General features: G+C 33.1%; 2 protein-coding genes across 3 annotated transcripts; both read right to left on the bottom strand.

The window, feature by feature from the left end:
• Positions 1-9,062: 9,062 nt before the first annotated feature.
• LOC133311592 (prefoldin subunit 5) lies at positions 9,063-10,740 on the bottom strand. Its single transcript, XM_061512655.1, has 3 exons — positions 10,385-10,740; positions 9,875-9,952; positions 9,063-9,453 (listed from the first exon to the last, which is right to left on the bottom strand). The coding sequence occupies exons 1-3, from the start codon at positions 10,685-10,687 to the stop codon at positions 9,370-9,372; spliced, it is 465 nt and encodes a 154-aa protein (XP_061368639.1). The 5' UTR covers positions 10,688-10,740; the 3' UTR covers positions 9,063-9,369.
• Positions 10,741-14,474: 3,734 nt separating this feature from the next.
• LOC133311585 (transcription factor TCP7) lies at positions 14,475-17,045 on the bottom strand. 2 transcript variants are annotated; one of them, XM_061512645.1, is made up of 2 exons: positions 16,442-17,045; positions 14,475-16,375 (listed from the first exon to the last, which is right to left on the bottom strand). In XM_061512645.1, the coding sequence occupies exons 1-2, from the start codon at positions 16,736-16,738 to the stop codon at positions 15,965-15,967; spliced, it is 708 nt and encodes a 235-aa protein (XP_061368629.1). In that variant the 5' UTR covers positions 16,739-17,045; the 3' UTR covers positions 14,475-15,964. The 2 variants fall into 2 exon arrangements, with proteins under 2 accessions (XP_061368629.1, XP_061368628.1); XM_061512644.1 differs by having other exon boundaries at positions 14,475-17,045.
• Positions 17,046-20,652: the final 3,607 nt, after the last annotated feature.

Below are 20,652 nucleotides of genomic sequence, written 5' to 3'. Positions count from 1 at the left end.
TAAGCAATTTAATCAGTAATTCATGATTCATGTTCAACAGTAATAGTTAATAACATGATACAGGATCTTTAGAATTTATGAGTTTCACATAAGAGTGTACCTTTCTCCATTAGTGCGGAAGAACTTTGATGGTGAAATCCTTTCTCAGAGTCTTAACCCTTCACTATTCTTGTATCTTCTTTGACAGGAATTTGATACAACTCTTCTGGGTAGACAATGATGGAGAGCATTTCTGTAAACCACCTTTTATCAGAAAATCTCCTTTCTCTGAACGTAACTGAACCTGTCACCAGTTACTCCTTTATAAAACTTCCCTTGATAGTCAAAACGTCAATCACCATTAATGCAAAATGTCAATTACCATAAAGCCTCTTTTATTATTAATTAAACCGATTGACACACGTTACACATGAGACACAAATAGTTTTACATTCTCCCACTTGGCTCATGTCATAAGGTGTCCCTTCATGATTTAATTAAAATTCACTATAATGCGCATTTACTAGGCTAAAGGTTCCATACATTGACGTCATCATAATTCATTATTAGAAATAAAATCAACATGAGTCATGGCGGTTGTATGCTATCAAGTCGGCATAGTCCCTTCCATGTACTACTATATTGACTCTTCTTCCTAACATGATACTTTAATAGGAAGTACACATTATGTCCAACAATAATGTCTTCATAACGGACCACAAATATTTTCAATATCATCACATATACTTGCATGCATACATAAATTGAAAACAAGACAATATCAGAAACATATATTCATCAATGAGCTCAGAGTGTCAATACTTTAATACATAACTATAATTTTTATCATTCATTAGCTGACATAATGCCCATTCTACATACATGACCAGTAAATGTCTTGGGCGGTAATCCCTTCGTCAAGGGATCAGCTATCATAAGATCGGTGCTAATATGCTCTATAGACACTCTTTGTTTCTGAACCTCTTCTTTAACGGCAAAGTACTTTAATTCCATATGTTTAGCACCTTTGGAATATTTGTCGTGTTTAGAAAAGAAGACAGCTGCGGAATTATCACAATAAATTTTCAGCGGCTTTGCAATATTGTCGACCAATCCAAGCCCTGAAATAAAGTTCCGTAGCCATTTAGCCTGAATCGTGGCTTCAAAGCATGCCACAAATTCAACTTCCATAGTGGACGCAGCTATTACAGTCTGCTTTGCACTTTTCCATGATATAGCTCCTTCAGCTAAAAAATACAGGTAACCACATGTAGGTTTTCTTGTGTCTACGCATCCTGCAAAATCCGAATCTGTGTATCCAATAACTTCAAGGTTGCTAGACCTTCTATAAGTAAGCATGTGACCTTTAGTTCCTTGCAAATATCTCAGAACTTTCTTTGCTGCTTTCCAGTGATCCATACCGGGATTACTTTGGTATCTACCCAACATCCCAACTGCAAAGCTAATATCTGGTCTCGTACAAGTCTGAGCATACATTAAACTCCCAACTAATGATGCATACGGAATTGCTTCCATTTCTTTTCGTTCCAATTCACTTTTAGGACATTGTAAGAGACTAAACTTATCTCCTTTCTGAATTGGAACTGGAGACGATGAGCAGTTTTCCATTCTGAATCTCTCTAGAACTTTATTAATATATGCTTTCTGAGACAAACCTAACAGTCCTTGTGATCTATCACGGAATATTTCTATTCCTATCACATAAGCTGCCTCACCCATATCTTTCATTTCAAAGTTACTAGAGAGAAACTTCTTAGTTTCAGTTAAAAGACCAAGATCGTTAGTTGCAAGCAAAATATCATCAACATACAGAACCAATAAGATGAACTTGCTCCCACTGATCTTCAGATATATACATCGATCAACGATGTTTTCTTTAAATCCAAAGGAAACAACAGTATCATTAAATTTAAGATACCATTGTCGTGAAGCTTGTTTAAGTCCGTATATTGACTTCTTAAGTTTGCACACCATGTGCTCTTTACCCTTTTCTATGAACCCCATTGGTTGGTCCATGTACACATCTTCATCTAAATTTCCATTTAGAAAGGCGGTTTTCACATCCATTTGGTGTAACTCTAGATCATAATGAGCCACCAATGCCATAATAATTCTTAAAGAATCCTTTGAAACTGGTGAAAAAGTTTCTTTATAGTCAATGCCATCTTTCTGAGTGAATCCTTTTGCAACTAGTCTGGCCTTGTGACGTTCCAAGTTACCATGAGAGTCATGTTTGGTCTTAAAGACCCATTTACAACCAACTCTCTTGCACCCTTCTGGTAACTCAACAAGATCCCAGACCTTATTCTCTTCCATAGATTTCAACTCATCTTTCATAGCATCTAACCATTTATCACCATTTTCTCCATTCATGGCTTGTGAAAACGTTACTGGATCATCCTGAATACCCATGTCAAATTCAGACTCTTGTAGATATACCACATAATCATTAGAAATAGCAGGTCTCCATTCTCTTTGAGATCTTCTTAATGCTATTTGTTGTGGTTCTTCTACTATGGGTTCATTCGGTTCATCAACAATGATTTCTTCATGAATAGTGGGATCATTAACTTGTCCTTCATTATTATTGATTGGTTCAATAGCATAAGGAACAATAACTTTACTAGAGCTACAAGGTAATGGAACTTGTACTCTCACTTCATGAATATCCACTTTACGTGGTGTTTCACTCCCACTAACTTCACCATTCTCAATGAACCTTGCATTTCCAGATTCAATAATCCTTGTAGTATGATAAGGACAGTAAAATCTATACCCTTTCGATTTTTCTGGATAACCAATGAAATAACCACTGATTGTCCTTGCATCCAGTTTCTTTTCTTGCGGATTGTAGTATCTAATCTCTGCCTGACAACCCCAAACATGCAGGTGTCTTATACTAGGTTTCCTTCCAGTCCAAAGTTCAAAAGGAGTCTTTGGAACTGACTTACTAGGAACCCTATTCAATACGTACATGGCAGTTTTTAGAGCATAAGTCCACAATGAAACAGGTAAAGAAGAATTACTTAACATACTCCTAACCATATCCAGTAAGGTCCTATTACGCCTTTCTGATACACCATTCTGTTGCGGTGTACCGGGCATTGTGTATTGAGCACAAATACCACGCTTTTCCAGAAATTTAGCAAATGGGCCCGGATGTTGTCCACTTTCATCATACCTTCCATAATATTCACCACCCCTATCAGACCTGACAATCTTCACCTTTCTGTCTAATTGCCTTTCAACTTCATTAATATAAATCTCCAAAGCATTTGCAGCTTGAGACTTATCATGCAGCAAATAGACATAACCATAACGTGAATAATCATCAATGAAAGTGATAAAATATTTTTCTTTATTGAAAGCATTAACATCAAACGGACCACATACATCAGTGTGTATAATTTCAAGAAGCTGAGTGCTCCTTGTGGCTCCTTTCTTTGTGTGTTTTGTTTGTTTTCCTTTAATACAATCCACACAAATATTTAAATCAGTAAAGTCTAAATCCGGAAGGATTTCATTATTTACCAATCTTTTCATCCTTTCTTTGGAAATGTGTCCCAAACGTTTGTGCCACAAGTAAGCAGAACATTCATTAATTAAGGCACGTTTAGTACCAACATTATGATGCAGAGTCATAAGTGTTTCAGCATAAAGATTATCAAGACATAATTTATATAATCCATCACATAAAGTACCATTACCAATCAAATGATTGTGCTTGTACAAACTAAAACTACCACTACCAAATTTAAAAGAGTATCCAGCAACATCAAGTTTGGAAATTGAAACTAAATTCCTAGATATACTAGGTACATAAAGAGTTTCACGTAAATCCAAATGAAATCCACTGTCGAGAATTAAACGGTACGTCCCAACAGCTTCCACCGGAACTTTCACTCTATTGCCCATAAGGACAAACTTTTCATTTGGCCTTGTGGTTTGGGTCATAAGAAATCCCTGCATTGTATTAGAAACATGAGTAGTACAACCAGAATCAATCCACCAAGTATTATAAGGAACTTCAGCCAGGTTTGATTCATAACATACATAAGCACTAGGCTTACCTTTCTTTTCGAACCAAGCCTTACGTTTCAGGCAATCCTTTTTGAAATGCCCTTCCTTTTTACAGAAATGGCACCTCATCTTTGCATTACTTTCCTTTTTGTGGATTTTAGAAGAAGAGGCCTCATTCACTTTAAGGGGTCCTCCTCCTCCTTTCTTCTCATGCTTCTTTCCTTTATTCTTTTCAACTCCTTGATGCTTTACATAATTGATAGAATGAGCTCCCTGATTCTTAAGTTTGGTTTCCTCCTGAACTAACATACTGTGCAATTCATGCACATTCCATTTGTCTTTCATGGTATTATAGTTCATTTGGAAAGGACCATACTCAGACGGTAATGAGTTCAATACGAACTGCACCAGGAAGTTCTCATCCACATCCATTCCCAATGCTTTCAATTTTGCCGCAATGCTTGTCATTTCAATAACATGCTCATGCATAGTACGCAAACCATCAAACTTCATGGTGGTCAGTGTACTCATAAGTGTCCCAGCAAGAGACTTATCAGCGGTTTGGGAGCGTTCTTCCACAAGTTTCATCATTTCGATGGCACTTTCAGTTTGTGGAAGAGCTGACTTAATGTTGCTTGCTATGCTCATTTTCATGTACATCAAACTTAATCTGTTGGATCTTTCCCAGTTCTTAAAATGGTCCCTTTCATCCTCAGTGCTTTCATCAGTAATAGCACCAGGTTCCTCTTCTCTAAGAGCCATATCCATATCCATTACCCCAAGGTAAAATTGGATTTGCTCTTTCCATTCAGAGAAGTTCAGCCCATTAAAAACTGTAACAGTTGAGAACATGGAATGTGTAGCAACAGGTACTGCAAGGAATAATATTTAAACATTAATGCTTAGAGTCATACATGTCACATACTAACATACTTCACATATTCAACTATACTAACTTCAATGCATATTAATGTTCGCCTTTGGGGATCCATTAACATACAACATAACTATAATGATGCTATATAAATTTCGCATAATTTGGCAATGATGCATACCCCTATCATAAATATTTGTCATCTTTGGATGTCCAAATGCAAGGAAATATGCCAACAATACCAACATTCATGTTCATTTTATAAAACAAATAATCAACCTTTGGGTTGATCCCTAACTGTTCTATAATAATGAACTTCAATATACCACAACATGAATAATTATATCATACTACTCACAGCATCACAGTCATGGTAATTGAAATAAAATTCATAATATTTGGAATTAAAACAACTCTTCAAGATTTGGCCACTTTGGTGACTAACAAATCTACCATAATTAATTCCAAAATTTTAATATTTCATGAACAATAATAAGATTAAATTTTCACATTCAATTTTAATCCAACCACATCACATAATCATAAAATCAATATGAAAACCGTAAGAATGGGATTAGCTTACGTGACTGAATTTGACATGGCTTTTATCTTTCAATTTTATTTCTTAAAAAAACCGTACGGTGGTTATATTTCATTCAAATCAATTGAAAGGCTCTCTTGTTTTTCAATAATTCATAAAAGTTTCAACTTTGTCCATTAAGCACGAAAACCGAGAAGACATTGTGAAAAGAAAACAACTTGCAACTCGGTTCAACACAAATCGGCGACTTGCTTAATATGCACATACAATATCATTCATACAAGAAGCCATAAATATGCATTCGTTTCGTCCTTTTGTGAATTGATCAAAAACCGAGAAGTAATTTACGTTTAAAAATTCACAGAGTACCTTGCTTCAAAATACCAAACAGTGGTTTTCATTTTATGGAAATTCTCATGTAACCGTTTGACTTTTATAAGAATCGAATTCCAATGATAAAACTTTGCAAATCGGTAATTTGGAAATCGTGAATTTTGGAAATAAAATAAGATATGATTTGCAAATCAGAATCGATAATTTGCAAAGAACCCTAACATTTCCAAATCAAGAATCCATTTATAATCAAAAAAACATAAATTCTTAAACACATGCTCTGATACCACATGTAAGCAATTTCATAAGTAAATCAGTAATACATGTTCAATATTCTACATGCAAGAACATGATACAGGATCTTTAGAATTTATGAGTTTCACATAACTTTGATGGTGAAATCGAATCTTAACCCTTCTCTATTCTTGTATCTTCTTTAACAGGAATTTGATACAACTCTTCTGGGTAGACAATGATGGAGAGCGTTTCTGTAAACCACCTTTTATCAGAAAATCTCCTTTCTCTGAACGTAACTGAACCTGTCACCAGTTATTCCTTTATAAAACTTCCCTTGATAGTCAAAACGTCAATCACCATTAATGCAAAACGTCAATTACCATAAAGCCTCTTTTATTATTAATTAAACCGATTGACACACGTTACACATGAGACACAAATAGTTTTACAATATGTTTCAACAGAGAACTTCATCTTCGCATTAATAAAAAAAAAATTTCTATTCACATCTAAGCATGTTATATATCCAAATTTGTATTGAAATAAATTGTATACAAATATATCTTGGTAATATTGTGGATAATAATTTTTATTTTTTTTTGCAATAGTAATTGAAGAAAATCAATGTTTTTATTAAGATCATTTTACCATCGTTATTTTTAGTTTTCCGCTAGAGTTTTTATATTCTGTTAGGATTCTTCGTGAGAATTTTTTTTTTTTTTTTTTTGGTATCCTGGATGGGGTATGACCCCAAGCAGGCTAAAAGGAAGAAATACATACCCAAACTACTTAAATCAGCTAAATACAGCAAATAAACTCCTAGAGGAGGATCAGGAAAGGAACAATAATCCTCTTGCTCTAGATTATCAAAGGAAAGTGAGAAAATCTTTATTTGATGACATCTTTTAATAATGAATTTAATAGAGATAGTAATTAAATTTTCACTTATATTAAAATTTTATTAGCATTTTCACTTGTATATTTGTGTACAAATATTATTTTATTATAAAAAATTAAATTATAAAAAATTTATAATTTGTATAAAATATGTTAAGAAAGTATTAAATATTTATTTGTTAAAATATTTAATGTATTAAGTACGATAAAAAAAATTATGAAATTATAATTTTGGATAGCCTGCGGGTTGACCCTAACCCATAGAACTTTTGGGCCATGCGAACCTTTATTATTGAGTTTCCGACCCCTTGTTTGAGGATCATGAGGCTTATCACTAAACCATTTTTATTTGTTGGACATAATGTTCATAATTTAATATTTATTATATATTAGTTTAAAATCATGTTGAATCCTCGTAGAACCACTAACCCAGTACCTCGATTGAGTCAAGGATCGGTCCAAGTTTTAAAACACTGGTCATGAGACAGGAGACAAACAGGAGTATGAATCAGTATTTTAAAAATCGAATCAGACTGACCGGGTCGACCCGGGTCTCGATGACCTCGTGGGTTCCCCGGTTCGAGTGGCTCTTTGAATCGATTACGCTATCAATCTAGTTTGAACCGGTCTACCGGCTAGGTCTCAGTGACCCGGCGAGTTAAATGGAACCTGGTTTAGACCGGTCAAATGTTTTCTTTTTTAAAAAAAATGAGTATAAACCACGTAGTTGGTGACATTGGGTGTCACCCAAAAAACCTAAATCACTCTGATATCTCATCTCATTGTCCATCGCCGTTCGATTGTTGCAACAGCGTCGTTCTCCTCTGCTCTGTTTCACAGTTTCTCTCGGTTCCCATTTGCATGCGTTGTAAGTTTCGGTAACTCTCAATGGATTTGTTTGGTACTTATTTGCTTCAAAGGAAATTGCAAAAGCTTTTTGCTTGGTGATGTCTCTATAGTTATGTTGGAAGTTGCCATGAAACTTAGATGAATATATGCCTATAAGTTAAATTTGGTTTGTTTGTTCATGCTTATTTTGTAGTTGGTACTATTTCTTGAATATTTTTTCTTCACAATCACTCTGTCTGAACTTTATTAGAACTTTCCTTGACCAAACCGTAAGTTTTCAGAACTGCCACTGCATAAAGTGTTTGATTAAGATATGCATACTTGTATTCTTGATATGCTTGGTCATTTTCCTTGTGGTTTGTATTTTGGGTTCTGCTTGTTATCATGCATATGGTTCCATATATTCTGCTTTTTCGGTTGTCTTTGATTTGTCTTGTTTCTATTGATTTGTCTTATATTTTTCATTTGTCAGTACAAGCAATGTGTAATCTTTTGCAAAGTCATTTGTTAATCTTTCTACCCTGGCCTTTCATCTTTTTCTGTTTCTTCTTGTTACTGTGATAGGATGAGATTGAAAACATTCACATAACAAGTTTAAGTCTCTACATAGAAAAAAGCTTGCCCAGTATTTTCTTTCTAATATTGCACCTAATTTTATCCTCTGTTTTCTTTTCAATCTATTGTCAAATACTGCTTTTACCAAAATCAACATGTTAGACAAAAAAAATTGAATCAGATCATTGAAAAGTGATTCGATAAAAGATGATTACATAAAGTTGTTAAAAAAATGACATTTAATTTTCTTGTCATGTTGCTAGGCTGTTTGCGGTTGTGGATGACATCTGATTGTTTCAAGGCCACATTGAGAATGTTGGTAATCTTAAGCAACAATATGAATACTCAATTGCTACTGGAAAGTAAGAGAATTTATATGAAATTAGGAGGGAAACAGCGAAAGTTTATATTAGTGAAGTGGGTATCGAAAGATGGTGTATGCAACTTTTGTTAAATGGAAAACGAATTGCCAGAGAAAGCTCGAGCATTGAAGCTCTCAGCCTCTCACCAACACAGGATTTAAAGGATGCTAGCATGATGCACTGTTTATCTTTTTGCAACCAGTGGTTGTATTTTTTATTTTATTTTATTTTTAACTCATTAATATTTGTAAAGTATAACTGTATAAGGACAAATCATTCAAAAACAATAGGAACTAATACCTTAGTATGTACGAAAAGAGTGCCCTCATGTAATTATCTTCTTCGTTTGGCCAATACTTACCAAGAGAAGGATAATTACATATGAATGCACCCTTACCTTCCCTTCAGAGTTCAGAACCACAACAATGCGAATCAACTTTGGTAAAATGAGAACACGCCCAAAATATTATGCCAGAAAGGCCAGCAAAGAATAAGGACTGCTCAATAGTCTGCTCTAATTAGAGAATATGTAACTGAAAGACCACAGCCCATTCCCTCAATACCCTCTAAATTTCAATCGTCATTACTTTAATAAAAGGTTTAAACAACATATAACATCACTGACCTTAACACCACTGCTTATGATTTTCTATGGTACAATGCTTTATAAGAAAAGCAATCGAATTCTACACCAACTACTTTTAGGATGAAGATGCTAATTGCTTCAATTTTGCCTGCAAAATAACCCCAGCTTCATCTGCCACATTTTTCTTTTTGGATGTAACCTGCAGTTTTGGATTTTGCTTCTTAAATACAAATTCATTGAAAAGACGATGTGAAAAGGTAATTTAGTTGCAAATTTGCAAATAAAAGGGAGAAATATTGTTTAGTCCATTTTATAAACAGAATATCAATTGGTGCGAAAAAATTGTATTAGAAAAAGTTATTCGTATTTGAATAATCACTTTCCACGATAGAATAACCACATTTAGCATAAACATACAAAATCACCTCATTTAGCAAAAAAAGACAACATTTTATGTTGTGGTTATTCCATGGTGAAGACTGAAGAGTGATTATTTAAAAGATAGTTTTGGGAGATAATAAAATAAAACTAACAAAAGATTGTAACAATATGCCATGGAAAAAAACCACTGCATATGCACATATCATAATTTGGAACAAGACGTGAAACAGGAAGCTTACCTCAAAAAGTTGATCAAAGTTTGACTTCAGTAAGTTGATTTTGCGCTCACAGTAATCTTTTCCTTCGGCCATTGTTTTCTGATTTTGGCATGAAGGAAACATTTAATGAAGTAGTAATACAATTACAAAGCTTCAGTGTACTATAACTAAATATGATATCCATAATATTTCTTTGGCTCCATTTGTTTATAAGGAAAATTCCAAAATAGCTCACAATAAAATTACATTCTACTAGTAGAAAATATGAAGAAAATTCATATTTGAAATTAGCGTCTCTTAAGAAAACAAATACATTCTCAGTGACAAACCATAATAGCTGACCAGGGTTGCATTAAGATCAAGATCGAGTGATTGAAAAAAAAAATTTATGTGGTTTGGATCTAATCAATGAAATTAAACAACGCAATCAACTAATCAAGTGTTAGGTTTTGATCTATTTATAGGATTGATTGATATTAACTAAATAGGTATAAATAAAATAAAATAAAAAAGGAAAAGCGAAGAAGTGACCTCAATGAAATAGCCGGTTCCAACATCGACCAAAACATTATGAGAATCGTGAAGAGTGGCGGGTACATAGAGGGAAGCAGTGAGAGGAACAAGCATTCTCTGACCCTGAGGGCGAAGAGAGAGATCGTGAAGTGCAGAAGAAGCCATATCGAGACGAGTAGTGGCGGTGCGAATGTTGGAGAGACTATCTTGGAGAAGATTAACTTCGAGATCTGCTTGTTCTTTCACTGCCTTAAGCTGTTCTACACTCATCCTCTCCAAGGAAATCGCTCCGCCACCGTTTCCACTCTTCGATGAAGCCATTCTTCTTTCTTTACTCACTCAGAAACCCTCCAATTCTTTCTGTTATATAACAAAGTGTTTCCAAACAACTCCAATAAATATTTTGCTTTTCCCTTCTTCTTTTTTATTTAAAAATACAAACCCTGTTGAAATCACATCCGTAAAGTATTTTGAAAATTAAACTAAATTAATATTTAGGGAAAATATTTTCTCATGTTGCATGAGAATTGAATTCTCATGTTGTGACTCTTCGATTTATTTGCAAAGCTTTTCTTTTCTTTTTCTCTTTTTAATATATGTGAGGCCCATCATTGATTGTGTCACAACATGAGAATTGAATTCTCATTCAACATGAGAAAATCAAATCCCTAATATTTATACAGAAACATGTACATGATTTTTTGAAAAATAATTGATTAAAAGATTAAGTCACTTTCAATGTATTATACTCTGATAAAAATATCTCATATTTTATATAAGATATAAAAAATATATTCTCAGGTAATAAGGATAAATAGGAAAGTATCATTATCAGTTTTTTTTTTTTTTTTTTTTACACATTAACATTATTTAATTGAAGAAATTGTGTTAAATTGCATATTTAATTATTTTACACAATGTGATTATAAAAATTAGAAATAAATTATACATAATAATAACAATTCATAACTACCAAGAATTAATAATTTGCATTAGAGCAAACTTTAAAAAAAAAAAAAAAAGTAGGAGTGCCGTTAACAAGCCAATAATTATAACATTATTGAAGATGTTAAAATATAACAATGTATATACAATTAGTTAATAATATAAAGTATTTTCATGTATTAACATGAATTAAAATCGCTCGACTTCGAGTCATTTTTTATTTTTCAACCACGCATCCTCCAACTCTATCGATTCAATTGCAACCAATTTTTCAAAATAATCAGATAAATGTTTTATTTATTTATTTTGATACTGTTTAATTTGTACGTATGTTTGAAAAATTAAATTAAATATATTTTTAGAAGTAATTTAAATTTCATTATCAATTCAACATTTTCAAATTTTCTAAAAAATATTAAATTTCTCAAGATAATAATAAAAAATAAATTAAAACAAAGAGAGAATGAACTGAAAGAAGAAAAATCTGATATTTATTATTATGTGAAAATAAATAGTTAGAATATGAAAAAGATAATAATAAAAAGGAAAAAGGTTTATCTTTTTAAAGAATAACATCTGAAGATGACTTAACAATAACATCTAAAAACTACAACAATAACATCTGAAGTATTTTTTAAAGGGATAATATGTTTGCCTTAATTTTGTTTTAGCTTAAAAGTTACTTAAAAATAAAAAATTAACAAATAAAATTAAAACTATTTAGTGATTGTATGATTTTTTAACTTCAAAATTATTTTAGAATTCAAATTATAAATAAATTGTTTCGTAAATTAATTTATATAAACTTTTATTCTAATTAAAATTAACATGAGTAGTATATATAATTGAAAATATGTATATTACTTAAAAGCTTCAGATAAACATAAATGTTGTTTAAAGAATGAAGACAAATTCTGAAAAAATAATAAATACTTATTTGTAAATATCTAAAAAATTATATTGATTTATAAATAACATTTAATAAGTATTTTTATTTTTATTCATCAGATATTTATTTATATAAATATTTTTAATATAACAAGAAAAAAATTTAATGACATGTCTCACTAGACTAATTAAATAACCAACAAAAATACAATATTTTTTTATATCATTTTGATATCATGTTGGGCCAAAAAACTTTGCGAGCTTGAACATGATATCTACATCGCTATGCACAAGACAGGAAAAAATGATCACATGTGAAGAATGTGAGTTGGTTTTTGTTTTTGTTTTTTTTTAAATAATAACATAAAAGCCTGAAGATCCCTTTGGCCTATGGGAGCTTTTAATAATAAAAAAAGAAGCTATTTTTCTTGCCTTTTTTTTTTTTAAGATGTGTTATGAAAAAATATTTGATTCCTCTTCTGACAACGAAGACGACGATTCTACCCCTTTTGTCACATCGTTTACTAATCAGCCACCCAATGGGCGTCCCATTAGCAGCCCTACCACCAATAAATAGCATGTAATCTCTTATTGGGTATAAAATAAAGGGCTTTATTAATCTCATCTGACATAAGAGAAGCTCTCTTATATTATAGAGATAGTTATGAGTGGGATCCACTTACTTAAAGAAAAAAAATAAAAAATAAAAATAACACGGAAGTCGATGTACGTATAAAAGAGAAAAATACTCTATAATATTTTCCCTAAAATAAAAGACAGAGGGGTAGAAACATGTAAGCTTCTCTACCGATCTACCCCGGGAGATGAACCCATAAGCAACAATACTAATTTGTGGATTTTTGTGTAAAACTACTGATTTTACAATCATAAATGTAATTATTATTGGATTTGGTGTTTGTCTTTCTAAAAAACATAAAATCGTGTTATTTAAAGTGAAAGAGAGATATATACAATGAACACCATGAGGGAGAAAATGAGTGATTTTTTTATTTTAGATTTTAAATAAAAAACACTAATTTTAACAAAAATGAACATGCTTTAAAAGGACAAATATTTTTTCCATTATTTATTATTATTATTTACACTAATAAATTGCATCCACTTGGACCACTACGCACCACCTTCTATACGAGGTTGTGCTATATTAATGTTTTATAAGCCAGGATTAATTATTACAAATACAATAACATCTAACCGCATTTAATTAATATAGTATTTTTACTCGTATTGAAAAAAAAAAAATTAGACATCATTGAAAAATAAAGTATCCGACATTGTTATGGCAACAATTTTGAAGTGTTAAATTTTAAATTTTCCTTTTTTGATCTTTTTATAAAGACATCGAACCACGCAGAATCCGACCAATTGCAATTCGGATTTGGATACGACCCACAAATATGTTGTGGCATATTGTGTGGCCCAATTACGTAACCCAAGTGCAATGGCCCTAAAAAATAACGTGGGTCCATAATCAGTTTCCATTTTCGAAGCAAGTTCAAAACGTCCATCATACGATAGTTTAAATATTGTCCCAAATCATAACATGGTTTTTAACTTGTTTCACCACGACATTTAGTTCGAGGGACCCATCAATTATTGGGAGCTGACCCTTCTGTTTAGCAATAATTAAGAAAACACGTTGGAATCCCTATATTTGAAAACCCCACCAACAATCCATACTCAGAAAAGTACAAAATGAACATAATGATGAGTTGGCATACTCAACCTCTTCAGTTTCGCTATCTCATGCCATCCATAAATTCTTATCTACTCACAGAGCTACACCAGTCACTAAAAACATATTACTTGACCAAAGCGGTGTAACGTCAAATATTAACTGACCAATGACACATTTTTGCACCAACTCACCTGGACCAAGAAATGAGATTATATTTACAAATGCTTAGCCGTAGAGATGCTCTGAAATTCCTTCTGGGGGCAGAAGTTGAATGCAACAATTCCTTCGTTTTCACTGCAAATATCATGTTTAGTTAACAATATATCATCCATCCAATCAACTACCTCCTATTTCCTTTATATTATGCCTCAAAGGTGTCAGGCATCTTCCAAATGAATTTTAAATTTGGAGGAGGATTGAAATAAAATCCCAAATTAGTTACACATTAAAAGCAATTGTCATGTTAGACACGCTTCAGGTGATCCTTTTTCCACTGCTACTCAGCATTGTGTGTGCTTTCTGAGGAAGGTAAAATAAGCCAGCGTGCAGAAGCACATGATAGTTTCAATGGGTGTGGCAATTAAAAGCCAAAGTCATAACAACCAGTATAAATATGTCATTATTGAGATACAACATATCAGCCAAAATTGAGTTTTTACATCAATAACAACCCAGGTCGAATGTTGAATCAAATGCACCAACACCATATTTGTTTTAACCTAAGGTGAAACAATAAAAATAGTAACCACACCATGTAGGTTAGATCTTTATTGTTATGAATTTAAGACTTGAATACAGGTTGTACCTAACCTTATCTTTCCTTTCCTTAATTACTGAAAAAGCCAGAGTACAAGTTCCCAGAAACAGTACCATGGAAATTACAAAAACTAGCAGAAAACTGAAGATACTACGACGAAATCAAACATGGTGGAAGTTTCAAAACACTCAAATGAATTATAATATAGGCAGGCCATATTCAGAAAGGTCCAATTCCCTATAAGAATTTAATAACAGAAAGCACACTGAATCGAATGACATTCAAAATTGAAAAAAGAACGTGGCAAGTGATTAAAATATAAAGAAAGAAACAGATGGGTTTTTTATTCACACCCAAAACAATCCACTTACATACAAGAAAACATTATTCTCACGCTGATCAATCTAAGAAATGGCTAAGAATTGCAGATAAAAATCTCAAAACAGAGGTCATACAGTGTACAACCAGAGCTTTATCTTTCACACACCAGTGACCTCTGAAACAACTAAGACCAACAAGGAGCGTGAAAGCGGAGGAGAGAAAGCATAACTCACCAGCAGCTGTGCCAAATTCATAACATAGCCACTTTAAACGGACCTCAATCCCTTAAAAGATGCCCCAATTGCAGCCAAGAGAACATAAATTCTCAATCTATACTGGAAAGTAGGGTACTCCAACAAATTGGGAGTGACAGTTTAACTTGAGAAACACAATCACTCAGCTTAAAAACAAGCTTGCAAGCACTAATTACTTCAACTGCAACAATAACCAAACTTCTAGACCCAATTAGTCGAGTCAGTCAAACCTCAAAACCCACTAATAAAGTGAAACAGAAGCAACAATGCAATTCCATCATTCCAAGCTTGGTCTTCAACTTGGAGAACTCTACTCAGCTTCACAACAACAATATGAATTCCACTGTACTTGCATACTGATCAAGGTTCTGAAAACCGCTTCCAGCCTCAATCCGTAGCAATTTATCACCATCACAAATATAAATATTATAATCTCCGTTTTTCTCCTCCAGCAAAACCCCAGAATCTAAACAATTTTGAACTTCTAAAAACCTAACTAATTTTTCCAAACCAGAAGGAAATAAAAATCCTAATTGGATTCCTTGATTGATGGACTTCTCCACTTAAAACTAAAAAAGAAAAAAAATAAACTAACCCTAAATTATACTCAGAATCTTCTGCTTTCCACACACAACAAAGCGATAGCCATAACGCAAAATATATATAAATATATATACGAAGAAAACACCACCACCTTCCACAATCCACCACCAACAAGTAGCTCCGAGAACCAATCAACGAGGCTCATCGTCTCTCCGACCAGAATTTCCAGGACCTCCGGACAATGAAGCTAGCAAATTCAGATGCCCCGGAAGATAATTCCCCAGTCTCGCCGCCGAAGCTTCTCCCATGGCTTGTTGCTGCTGCTGATGATGATGCTGATGATGAACGAACAACGAAGCCTGCTGCTGCTGAGAAACCGACACCGCCGCCGGCTGCACCACCATTTCCGGCGGAGCAGCAGCCGCAGCGAAGCTCCAAAATTGTCCGAAATCGGGCCTCGTGGGAAGGGCCCACAACCCGGCAGGGGCAGCAGGCCCAACCAAAGACCCTACAGAGACGCCATCATCCTTTGAAGCAGGAGAGGCGTCGTCATCCGTGCGTATACGCTTGCCGAGTATAAAGGGCGTGGGAGCAAGCAAGGGCTTATGATCGGAGGTGGTGGAAGGGGAGGAGAGTGAGTTGGAGACGGCGCCGCCGCGGAGGGAGACGGAGACGGAGGAGAAGCTGGCGGGAGTGGTGCCAGTGCCGGTGGCGGCTATGATAGAGGGCTCGGCTTGACGAAGTAACCACTCGATGGTTTGACCGTCGGACTTGTGGCCCAACTCGCGCGTGAGCTGGAAGACACGTGCGGCGCATATGATTGGCATCCTTATACGGCGTCCACGGCCGTCGACCTTGCTGTGACGGTCCTTGGACGGCGGTTTCTTGACGGTTATTTGTTGACGCTGTGGATCAATGATTGAGCCGTTACTGACGCCGTTAGTGGTTCCGTCGGAGCTAGACATGGGGGATTGGGGGGTTGTTGTTTTAAGTAAGAGAGAGAAAGCAATGGTTGGTTTTATTGTACTGAGAGAAGAGAACAAGAGAGAGAGAGAAGAGAAGAAGAGAGAGAGGATGAGGGTTTATGGTTGTTGAGAGTGTTTTGAGAGAGTGAGTGAGTTTGGAGTTTAGAGTTTAGAGAGAGGGGAACAGAGGGGTCTAATGATTGAGCGGCAGGAGCTGGTGGAGACAGAGGAAGAGTGCACATGGGTGGTGGGATCCACTACTCAACCCCCACACTCTCACTCACGCGCCTTCTCCTCCTCCTCCTTATTCTCCACTTTTCTTATTCATATTTCATCCCATTATCCTCACACCTCCTTCTATTAACACTTAAATTTGTTTTTTAGTTAATTATATATTCCAAATTAAATGTGTCTATAAATATTTAGCAAGTTATAAGTTTAAATTTAACTTATTGAGTTTAAAAAAAAAATCAATCAATAAGCTTTTTTTTTTTTTTGTGTGTGGTAAAAATAAGCTTATTTTAGCTTATGGTGATTGTTAGCTTGTTTACATAGATACAAATTATAGAGACAAGATTGGAAAAGCACAATGCGGAATACAAAATTCAAATCAACTAAGCAAATTCTTGCAACACTCCCTTTGTTATTTTTATCCGTTCATTTTAATTAATTTATTTTTTTACCGCTTGCTTTACAAAATTAATCAAGTGACAATTAGTGGAAGACCGGAAGAGGAGATTAATAAGATAGTGATAATATTTTAAGCATTTTAGAAAGAATAATTCAATTGAATGAGCTTATTTATTATTATTATTTATATAATTTAATGTTTTTATTATTTTGTTATAACACATGAAACGATAGTTGGAAAAATAATTAGAGAAAAGTCACTCGGTAAATTAGTGGTGAGAGAGTTAAATAATTTATATAAAATCATAGATTTCAATTTCAATGTTATCACTGTATTAAAAAATAATATTATAGCAATTTTCATGTTTAACTATAAGAATATAATTCAGTACACATTCACACAAACTCATATATATAATAGAACGTAATTAAAAAGCCATAAAGAGTATTTGCAAATGCCAATTGGCAAATTAAGAAAAAACTTTGGATGTCCGAATATGATATAATAGAACATACAAATGCTTGCAATGTTCAATTTGGTGGGATAAAATAACTTCGTAAATTATAATATAATAAATATTTTATTTATTGTGCACATAGAAAACTAATTTTAGACAACAATATTATCATACATGCGATAAACGACTTTACTCCGACATATAATTATGTCATTTTAAATGAAAGAAAGATACAAATAATAAAGATCATGGAAAAAAAGATATTTTTTTAATATAAATTTTAAATACAAAATATTAATTTATATCTTCCTCCCATTTAAAACAACACAATTTTATATTTTAAAAAGACACAAAAAATTTCCATGATTTTTTTAACTTTTTGTGTAAGGTTATTACTTTGAGTATTTAAGAAGTGGCTTTTGAATTTTATTTTTCTTATACTACTTATTAACGGGGGCGGACCTAGAGGGGGGCTCGGGTGGGTCCCCGCCCCCCTAAAATTTGATGGAAAAAAATTATATATATAAATATTATTTTAATAATATTACAAAATGCGTGTTAGTGGATAAATTATTTACATGCGTTAGCGCGAAGAAGAAGCACAAAATCTCAACGACTCAAATCAAATTTATGAAAATTGTTCAGCCTGCAATTGCAAGAGAAGACAACTGAAGAGGAAGCACGAGCATTTTCATTGAAGGGGGCGTGAGACTCAAGTTTGAAACACTCTTCAAGTACCTCTTCACTCTTCAGTTTTCAGTGATAGTTAATAACCCGCCTTAGCCTCTCTCACCTTCTTTTGGGGTAAAATTTAAGAAAAGGATTCAGCTTTTGCATTTTCATTTTTTATTTAGCTTCTCCCAATTGTACTAGTTTTGAAAGTCAAGGACGACTTTGGTTATGAAGAAGACAAATAGAAGTTAAATATTTCTACGATTAAAATATTAAAAAGTACGAGGCTTGATTCGGTAGTTCATTTGTCAATATATAGGTTATGTGTTTCAAAAAAGAAAAAACAAGAGTGTGCAAGAAGAAAACAAAAAATAGTGAAAAAAACAGAAACAGAGTGCCGTAGCACTTAATTGTGAGATTAAAAAATTATAGTGTGTTCTTCTAAATTATTCTTAATCTCTTTAAATTTTTAACAATTTTAGCTATAAAAAGAATAAAAGGACATATATAACTTTGTAGGTATCTAATTTATTGATAATGGATAACGTGATTTATTTATGGGTTTGTCTCTTCTGTAGCAATAACATGAATTTTTTTGTAGCAAACATATTTACACATGTGGATTCTGACATTTAAAAAGAAAGAAAAAAGTCAGGATACGCATGCGTAAAATAAAATCAAGAACAAGCTTCGAAATAAAATGGAAGACCAATTTCTTGATAATTCTTTGATTACATACATTAAAAAAGAAATTACTTTGAGTTTTAACACGAATTCAATTATATATGAGTTTAACAATAAGAAGATACGTAAAATAAGAGTCAAATAAAGTGATCTTAATCTTTGTAATAGATTTTTTTAATTTTTTTTATATTATGTCTTTATTATATTTCAAATATTTTTGTTAATAATATAACATTTTTTTTTTCGTCCCCCCAGTCATTAAAATTTATGCTTCTGCCACTGCTTATTAACATGATAATTTTGTATTATGAAGAAAAAAGAAGAAGTATTATATCATAATCCTTTGTTATTTTATGAAGTTTATAAAATTTATTGTTGTATTTATAGTAAAAAATTAAATCACTTACATTCTGTTCTTTCGTTGTCAGAGTGGAAGTTTCGGTAATCTGCAGCTAGCAAATAAATCTTCAGTACTATTGTTGTACTTAGATTTAATGCATCTTATTAATGAGAGCATTACACATCAGAGGAGAGAAAAAAATCTAACAAAAAAAAAAAATAGCTAACACGTAATATTTTTATTGGTGGAATATACTGAATCTTTGGTACAACAATAGTACAAAAAATTTATTCCCAGCTAGCTGTGGTATCTTTCTTTATCCACTCTTCATTTGCCACGTCAGTTTCGTACAAAGATATATCCAAATTACTCTTTTTTCCTCATTAATGTATACCTTCAGCGTGTAACATGCATTGCAAATTGCAAATGTCACATTTGAGCCCTGTTGCTCTGGGCTTTTACCCAAAGGCTATTCAACATGGGCTGGGGAATTGATTTCTAGAACTTTAAGGGTTCGTTGGACAGGATAGATAAGGGTAGGATATGATATGAAACTGATAAAAGTAAGATATGATATGAGACTGATAAGCCTATATCGTATCATGTGTTTGATGAGCACCTGATTAACAATCGGATAAGATTATGTAAAAAGAGAAAGAAAAAATTAAAAATAAAATATAATACAATAAATACAAATATATTGGATAGAGTGAGAATATTGGGTAACGTATGGATATATTGGATATTAAATATTGGTATCCTATCCTGTTAAATCCTAACCCCGCTCCCCCCACAAGATAAGAAATCATGTATTGGATAGGATAAAATGAGGCAATAGGATAAGCTAATCATATCCTATTGACCCACCAAAAAAAAAAAAAAAGTAGGATATGATAAGTTATCTTATCCTATCTTACTTATCAGATACTCCAAACAGGCCTAAGAACTCAATATTTTAAAATATCAACATATTTAATCTTAGCAGAAAAAAGAAGAAGCTAATTTTGGAGTTGTACTAAATGACTTTTTTTTTTTTTTTGGAGTTACCCAACCCTAATTATCTCTTTGAGACGAATTGGCTCCCTCCGGTATCCCCACGAGCTTCGACTCTTTGAGCCGGCTATGAGACT

Source organism: Gastrolobium bilobum, unplaced genomic scaffold, assembly GCF_033153095.1.
Source record: "Gastrolobium bilobum isolate Gb01-03AN ecotype WA unplaced genomic scaffold, APGP_CSIRO_Gbil_v1 utg82674, whole genome shotgun sequence".
Lineage (NCBI taxonomy): Eukaryota > Viridiplantae > Streptophyta > Magnoliopsida > Fabales > Fabaceae > Gastrolobium > Gastrolobium bilobum.
This window is presented reverse-complemented; position numbering and strand designations above follow the sequence as displayed.

Bases quoted from the DNA above. Each gene is read 5' to 3' on its own strand.
- LOC133311585 (XM_061512644.1), bottom strand. From the start codon at position 16,738: ATGTCTAGCTCCGACGGAACCACTAACGGCGTCAGTAACGGCTCAATC.
- LOC133311592 (XM_061512655.1), bottom strand. From the start codon at position 10,687: ATGGCTTCATCGAAGAGTGGAAACGGTGGCGGAGCGATTTCCTTGGAG. The intron at 9,953-10,384 runs GTCACTTCTTCG...TGCCAAAATCAG, and splicing joins GAACCGGCTATTTCATTGAG to AAAACAATGGCCGAAGGAAA. The intron at 9,454-9,874 runs GTAAGCTTCCTG...CCAAAACTGCAG, and splicing joins ACTTTGATCAACTTTTTGAG to GTTACATCCAAAAAGAAAAA.